We start from the raw sequence: 7,924 nt of genomic DNA on the forward strand, positions 1-7,924 counted from the left end.
AAATGTAAGATGGTTTGGAGTTATGCTCAAATGTAAGATGGTTAGGAGCTAAGGAAGATAATAGTCCTAACAAAATCTAATTTGTTCTTTCCTATAATACATTGCACACAAGTGCTCTTGGAGGGTTGTGGTTCATGTTGTTACTTTGTGATGTAGCTTGGAAATGCATTAAAAGTTAGACAAGAAATAGACAGGGCACTATGTCACAACATACAAAGCAGTAATCAGATCTCCTTTGATTATTTTTTTTTTCTTTCTAAATAACAGTAATAAAGGTTGATTCAATCAAAAAAACTAGACACAAGGAATAACGTACTGAGAGAAAACATTAAGTGGATCAAGAACCCATAACCTCGTCACTTGATCACGGATGCTGAGCTACTACATCGAGGTGTAACAACGAAAAGAAACTGAATGAGATACACCATGCGGAGTGGAATAACTATGCCGCACTGCTGGTTTTCGAAGCAGCAATGTCTTCAAGACGCTTCCATGTTGCTTCGCGTTTGGATATCATTTCTTTGTGTTGAGCTTCATCTTCCTGGAATTTCTTCAAACACTCCGCAACCAGCTGAGGATCGTGGTCAGAGAAAATCTTGCGAACGTTTATTGTCAAGCTCTGCACGGCTGGGTTCCAGTGACTCTTTGAGTTTCTCTCCAATGCAGGGAAAATGACAGGTAGTATAACCTTGCTATTCTGTTTGATCAAGGTTTCAATATGATCATTATTCCAAAGGAACAATGCTCTTTCAGCCACCTGCATAAGAGCATAGGAACGAAAAATGATCTAACTCTAATCATAAGCCAATGACCAAAAAACAAATATGCACGCACCACAACCTAGCTCAAACCTGTGGCACATAGCATTTTAAACTAAAAACCAAAGAGTTTCCAGCTGAAATAAAATAAAATAAAAACTCAACTAACAATTTAGGACCATTATATGCTTGACTACCAAGACAACTATTGTATTGAGGTTTAGAGAAATTAGGAGTGTCTAATGATTATATGATTGCGATAAAAAAAGATATGCATACTGCTAGGAGTGTCCATTATTTGATTCAAACCAAAACACCAAACTAAACTGTAAATCTAAAGCTTTGATTGAGGAGGAAAACTTTGGAGATTAAGAATTAAGTTAACTAGAACTGCAATAAAAATATATGAAATGCAGTTTCAATATTAATAAAGAATTGAGTGAATAGTTAAGACTTAAGATAGATGAATATGAAATTCTTGTATTGCTTCTTTGCATTGCTAATATGGTGATGCCCCAATTTGGGTTTGTGAAGGTTATTGCTACTCCATTTAGCACCTAACCATGCCATGGGTTCTAACCTGTAGGGGAGTGTTAGCCTTTCATCCTTTTATGGGCTGGCAATAGGTCATAAGTCCCATACTGGGACATCAGGTTAGTCAATCTCTAACGATCAGTTGCTCATGGGCCTTATACGGTGACGTGGGCTGTGTCAGTCCCTAACAGTTGGTCATAAGTCCAATGTTGCTACATTGGCTTAGTCAATTTCTAGCAATTGGTCATGCATTTGTCCTTATATGGGGCTTGCTACCTATCAATTTCTTTAGTTTTTCTTACTTGGCACATCCTTGCTTAGTCTCACTTTCAAGTTCAGTGAGCTATCCTGTTATTGCTCTCCTTGTTCCACAGTTTTAAGGGCATTTGTCGTAACTTCATGGGAGTTCAAGACATCTAACTTGAGAAGGCTTGATCATCATTGCCTTAAAGTGCTTGAGAGTGTGCCCCTCTTTACACAGGCAAGTTCTTACAAGAATGTTTCCACTTTTCCTCGGCTCAAGGGTGAATTCACCTTGAGTCTCATTAACAAGAGGGCATTATCTCGAATAGACTAGGTATCACTTGTTGCTTCATCTTTTTTTGCATGGGTGTTTGTTGACATCGTGAACTACTTCTAATGTACATAATTGTGCAACTTAGAGGTGTAACGCTCTGCCTTCCACCCTGTCTGGTTTTGATTGGGGCGGCTTCCTCAATCTGTAGCACCAACTCCTTATTAATGTTCAAGGCATTTTTGTAACATGCCTTCAACTCTACTGGGTCAGCTGATATCATTTCAACCTCAACGAGGTTGGGAACTTCATTACCAAGCTATATACAGAAACTGCTTCTTCTAAGGGATGGCCTGCCAAGTATTTATTACATAATTACATTGTAAATTGAAAGCAAATCAACTACTAAGAATTGTACTTGAATAGTTCTGAACCACTACTATTCTCCTATGATAACGACAAGGTGATGGTCCTTAGAGTATGTATAGCATTCGTAGGGAAACTTGTGAGCATCATGTTCTCCCTATCAAGGTCTATCTTAGTATAGCTTATCTTCACAAAGTTGTCATAAAAAAGCACATCAGCTGAGTTGCCTGAGTACTCTTTTTACTAAGCAATTGACAACCTAGAGATTGACCAGCGTAATGGCGATCTGCCATTTGACCTGCAATATCATATCTTTTTCTGAGAAAGTGAGGTTTCAATTTGATTCAGGTGCTATACTCAAGGAGAAGTAGGTAGGCCTTTTGTTCACATAAGCCTTGGTCTTCATGTTGCTTGACCTGCCTGTTGTTGAGCCTCCAATAATCAAATAAGTTTTTTTGAATTGGTTTGCTCAGTATTTTCTTTTTCATTTTCTCTCTTATATGCATGAGGAAACAACACATGTATCTGTTCTTGATTAGCTTTTTTTATCTCCTACCTCAAGTGGAAGTCGCCAATGTAATGTCTGTGGTCAGTATGGAAAAGACATAATAAACTGCAATCTTTCTTATGGGCTGTAGATCTGATTAGCTGGCTCAGTCTATTAGCTTTTTATCTCATTTTTCTATGAAAACCACTGATAATGGGATAATCAGAGGGATTCCCTAGCTTTTTTGAACCTCAAAGGACCTTGTCAGAAGTTTTGGGGGCATGTGTGGTCACAGTCTTTGAGGCTCATCTAGTCTTTTGGACCTCACTTTTGATGTCATGAACTTTACGACATAGCATATTGGCTTACTCTTTTTAATATCTCTGTATAGTGTGGCAACGGCTCTCATATAGCGAGTGCAGAAATTGGATGGTTAAAGATATTAAGCTATCAACACTTTTGGCTATTTAATGGTTGTCAAAGAAGCAGGCTTTGAAGCTGTGAGTTAACTCCTCGGAGCTGGCAATCTATCCCACAAGTCTACAAACCATTTTTGGACCACTCCCGCCAACATAGAGGGGAAAACCCAACACATAATTGCATTAGTCATTCCATACAAAGACATCCTTATGTTGAAGTCATCCACGTGTTTAATCCAGCCAAATGCTTCCATCATATGTATTCATGCTAGACACATGAATGTTTGTAAAATAAGCTGTTCTTGAATATTCTGAACCAACAGGGTTTGTTCAACCCTAGTTCTAGCACCTAACTTGGTTGATCCTTGTGTAGCACTTCAAAAGGTCATTTAATTCTGCCCTTCTAGAATGGGCTTAGACTCCAGCGAAACTTCTAGTTCTTCCTTCGACCAGTGATTCACTAGGTTTCTTTGAGAATTGTCCTCGCAATTCAGAATTTTCTTACCCATCTTGTCAATTAAGAACCAAATGAGTCTTCCCCCATTGAAATTGACTATCACTTGATGGTCTCCTCAAGATAGGAACCTAGGTGATTTGAGCTCAAACACTTGTCATCCCTTTAAGATTCCATGCCCTGCTCTTCACCATACCGGTCCATACCTATCATATTGATTTGTTAAAGATCAACTTAATAGATGAGTTTAGACATTTGTTGGAGCATGCCATATGTAGGACCAAGCTAGAGGAAATCTATGAAAGGGGTCATGGTGTGGAGCCAATTAAACTCTTAGTGAAGTGGTTGTGGGTCTATCCAATTGGGAGTTATTGTTGCGGATTTTCTCTCTCCTAAGCCTAGAAACTTCACTCTCCTCAATCCTCCCAAAACTCACTTTCCCATACCCTAAGGCCTTATAGACCTTCAAATCTGCATTAACACTGCCTACCTTACTGACATCATCTCAGTTGTTTCCTGCTACGGTTATGACGTCAACCAAACATCATGGATCATTGATGTGAGCCAGCAAGTGTCAATACATATGATAATGCCTCTTTGTAGAACAGAAAACTAAAGAAGAAATTTGCAACAATTCATTCACTTAACATTACTCAATATTAGTGGCAAAGAATTGATTGAAATCACTTCCCGAATCTCTGTCATGAAACTCATGACACGATTAAGCAAACTCAACCTTTGGAACCCACTATAGACTACAGACAAGCTTCACAAAATGTATAAATCAATTTAAGCCTTCAGCAAATAGAATGAGTCTAAATGATATCAAATAAGTAAATTTATCAGACAGATAAAATTTCTTCTCTATGTATCTAGCAATAAAATCAGAAAAAATCAACCTAACAAATAGTCAGAGTTGATTTAAAGAAGCAGATATTGACTTTAAACATGCTCCAGTTTATCTTAACTAATCAATACACGAAAGACAAGAACGGCCACTATAATATATATTCAAAGATATTATTCCATGCCCAAAGTAACACGGTATGCTGACACAACAACAACCTCAGTTGACACTATGACGTATGCTATAAGAAATACAATTATGTAGAAAAGCTAAATATGGTGCTTGAGGTTTCAATAGAACAATGGCCAAAACATTTAAAATTACCATTAATTTAACATGAAAGAAGAAAAGGCATTCCAAGAAAAATATAATTGGAACTAAGTACATGGTCCTGTAGAGCATAAAGTGGAATTCAAACTGAAGGTTGAGAGGAATTTTACCTGGAAGTGAGAACTACTCAAGCAGCGAGCAATCCGCTGAAACAGTGGAACCATACATCTCTGAAAATCTGCAGCCTGGGTTGCTTCTAGGACTTCTTCTAACTCCCCTAGGAACATTACTTCTTTCGAACTATTTGTAAGAGGCCAGTACTTTAACAACCCATGTATGACAGTATCTGAAAGTTTGCAATCCTTTTCAATAAATTGAGTTATGCAATATGACAGCTGCTGATGATACATAGCCATGCATCGTGGTTTGTGAAGTGGGATTAATGCACGTACAAGAAACAACTTATGCTCTTCCTTTAGTGGCAATGCAAAGCCACTGACAATACTTCCTAAAATCTCCAACAGCTCAGCAACTCCATTGTGCTTTTCTGTCTCAAAGATGAATCGATAAAAGATGTTATTAATCGCCTTCCTAATAAATGGGCGGTGCACCATAAATTTCCCATATATACGATGAAGTATGGTCTTTAGGTACTCCCTCTCTCTTGGGTCTTCAGAATCAAAAAGATCAAGCAGCTTGAGAACAAAGGAATGGTCTATATACCTCTTTGCCAACTTAGCATCTGTCTCTGGAGAAGCAACAAATCGTAGAAAGAATTCATAGATGATTTGCAAGTGTGGCCATGCAGGGTCCATCATAGGTTCTTCCTCATCTCCATCAACTTTTTCTAGAATCATGCTCTCTCGAGGTGGGGAAGTTAAGGTCCTGAACAAGTTGATGGACACCATCTTTGTAATCTCTTGCATCACAGTCTCAGGAAACTTCCCGCTTGTAGAAGCTACATAATCAACAAGCTCTAGTAGAGTTTGTTGCTTTATGTCTTTCTCCTTCAGATTTTTTGTTGGGTCAGTAAAATCAAAAACGACACAGCATAGGTCCAATTTTCTCACAAGTAAGCTCTGTTTCTCAGTGTTAGAAACATCTTTAAAGCTCGGTAATGCTTCATAGACTGGGGGTATGTAATTTCCATTCATCCTTGGATTAACAATTGAAGGATGCATTAGATTATTTGATCCAGGAGGCGATCCAGAAATCTGACTGTTCAAATGAGTGATCCTACTTGTTTGTAGATCTCCACTCCTAGCACTACTTGAAGAAGAAGATGATGATACTGAAGCAGGGCCACCAACTGAATCCCGACCATCAGACTTTGATGGCTTTCGAGGGAGCCGGTTCAGGATCTGCTTAATCATGCTTAGATGCAAACAACTAAATTTTAATTGAATAAAGACGCAGATGATGTAGGGGTGTATTCCAGGAGAAGATCGATGGGTAAATAAGACTTTTTTTTTTTTTTTGTCTTTTGGAGGCAGGCAGATTATGCTCTTAATCACTTTCTCCTTTTTTTAACATCTCCAAATAAATGACTACAGCAATAACTTATTGAGCTCCTTGGAAAGTTCTGCGATCAGATTAAAAAACGTGTTTTTCATCTGAACACATTTTCTTCACAAGAAATCCGCAACCAAGAGGAGAAATCCCAATCCAAAGATGCAATATGAAGGGTAGATCGGGAGGAAATAGCTCGAAAATTCTACCACATATCTGAAAGAAAAAAAATTCAAATTTTCGTGTTATCCGCGATTAAGTAACACCACTCCATCCCCAAAATCAGCATCAAAGCTTCCCCCGTTCCCCGAGTTTAGCATCGAGCGATTCGGACGGCGCCACGATCGGCCAGAGATCTGGATTAATCAAGAAAGGAATTTTCCACAAGAATCGATCGATAGCGGCATTCCCAATTACAAACACTGACAGCAAAAAAAAAACACCTTTTTTTATTGTTTTCTGAAAAAAAAAAATAGTACCTCATTGCCTCCCCAGCGTCGTCTCCTACACCTTCCATTGCAAGAAGAAGAAGAAGAATGAAGAGGAGGAAGAAAAAAAAGAAGAGAAAGGGAGAGAGGGGAAGGAAATGATGAAGGTGGGGGACGAGCGACGGCAAACAACGAAAGAAGGAAAAAGGAAGAGAGGACATTCTCGATTTCTAATCCGAGAAATTTAATTTAATTTAATTATTTCTTTCAGTACAAAAAAGATAAAGAAAAGCCCAAAACGCGGGCCTGCAAATTGGGCCCCTCAGAGACAAAAGCCATGAATGGTGAACTATTGGGGCCCATTAATTTATCACCTTCAGGGTTGAGTTGATAAATGGGTAGAACGAGAAAATTGATAGCTTTCAACATTTTATAGGATCTTGTGCTATAGGGTATATCTATAGAAATTTTTTTTCCAAATAGATAGCGCACTCAAAGGATATTGAACTCTTGAATTGACCGTCATGTGCACTTCCCAATTTATCATGATTTTTTTTTGTGCTATGTGGTGTTAATTATGGTAAAAAAAAATATTATAACAATTTTAATCAAAATTAATTAAAATAATTTTAATATTTATAGAAATAAAGTTATCATCTATCCTCCGAGTAATTTTAATTAAAATTACTATTGTTGAAATAAAGTTATTTTTAATTAAAATTAATATATTTTGTTTTTAAAATATAATATATTATAAAAGAAGGTCATATTTTAATGATTTTTAAAAAAAATCCTGATACTTTAATTATTTTTCTTACTCCATCTTTTACCCTTAAACCTTTTTCTCCCTATCACATGTACTGCACGTGCCCTCCAAATTGCCTTTTATATATATATATATATATATATATATATATATATATATTTATTTATTTATTGTTAGCTGGATGATAGTTGTGGGTGTCTCTTATAGTGTGCAAAACACTGATTTTTTTTCTTTTATTTATTTATTTATTTTTAAGTTTTAAGTTATACCAATAAATCTTTATTTTTAGGATCTAGAAGTTTAATTATAGTATTAAGTATAAAAAAATTTCAAATTAAAATTTATTTTTAGATGTACACTAAGTGTGCAAGGTAAAATATAGAAGATATTAAAAGTATTATATATATATGGGAATGATATGGTGCTCACCTTCCATGTCGGACTGAGAGGGTCAGTCCACACGAGTACAAGAGTAATGGTATCCTACTTATTTTATGGTGCACACCTCATGTACACTATTTGTATTTTTTTCACTAGTTGCCCCAATCCTGGTACATTCGAGGCATGTTCCA

At 36.9% G+C, this 7,924-nt stretch overlaps 1 protein-coding gene across 2 annotated transcripts; it reads right to left on the reverse strand.

Moving 5' to 3' along the window:
- Window positions 1–215: 215 nt before the first annotated feature.
- LOC122042485 (serine/threonine protein phosphatase 2A 57 kDa regulatory subunit B' theta isoform-like) lies at window positions 216–6,800 on the reverse strand. 2 transcript variants are annotated; one of them, XM_042602631.1, is made up of 3 exons: window positions 6,638–6,800; window positions 4,820–6,374; window positions 216–757 (listed from the first exon to the last, which is right to left on the reverse strand). In XM_042602631.1, exons 2-3 carry the CDS (start codon window positions 6,020–6,022, stop codon window positions 443–445), a joined length of 1,518 nt encoding a protein of 505 aa, XP_042458565.1. In that variant the 5' UTR covers window positions 6,023–6,374; window positions 6,638–6,800; the 3' UTR covers window positions 216–442. The 2 variants fall into 2 exon arrangements, with proteins under 2 accessions (XP_042458565.1, XP_042458564.1); XM_042602630.1 differs by having other exon boundaries at window positions 4,820–6,514.
- Window positions 6,801–7,924: the final 1,124 nt, after the last annotated feature.

This window comes from Zingiber officinale, chromosome 2A (assembly GCF_018446385.1).
Source record: "Zingiber officinale cultivar Zhangliang chromosome 2A, Zo_v1.1, whole genome shotgun sequence".
Taxonomy (NCBI): domain Eukaryota; kingdom Viridiplantae; phylum Streptophyta; class Magnoliopsida; order Zingiberales; family Zingiberaceae; genus Zingiber; species Zingiber officinale.

Excerpts from the sequence above, each read along its gene's own strand:
- LOC122042485 (XM_042602631.1), bottom strand. The coding sequence starts at position 6,022 with ATGATTAAGCAGATCCTGAACCGGCTCCCTCGAAAGCCATCAAAGTCT. Across the intron at positions 758-4,819 it reads TGAGTAGTTCTCACTTCCAG|GTGGCTGAAAGAGCATTGTT; the intron begins GTAAAATTCCTC and ends GCTCTTATGCAG.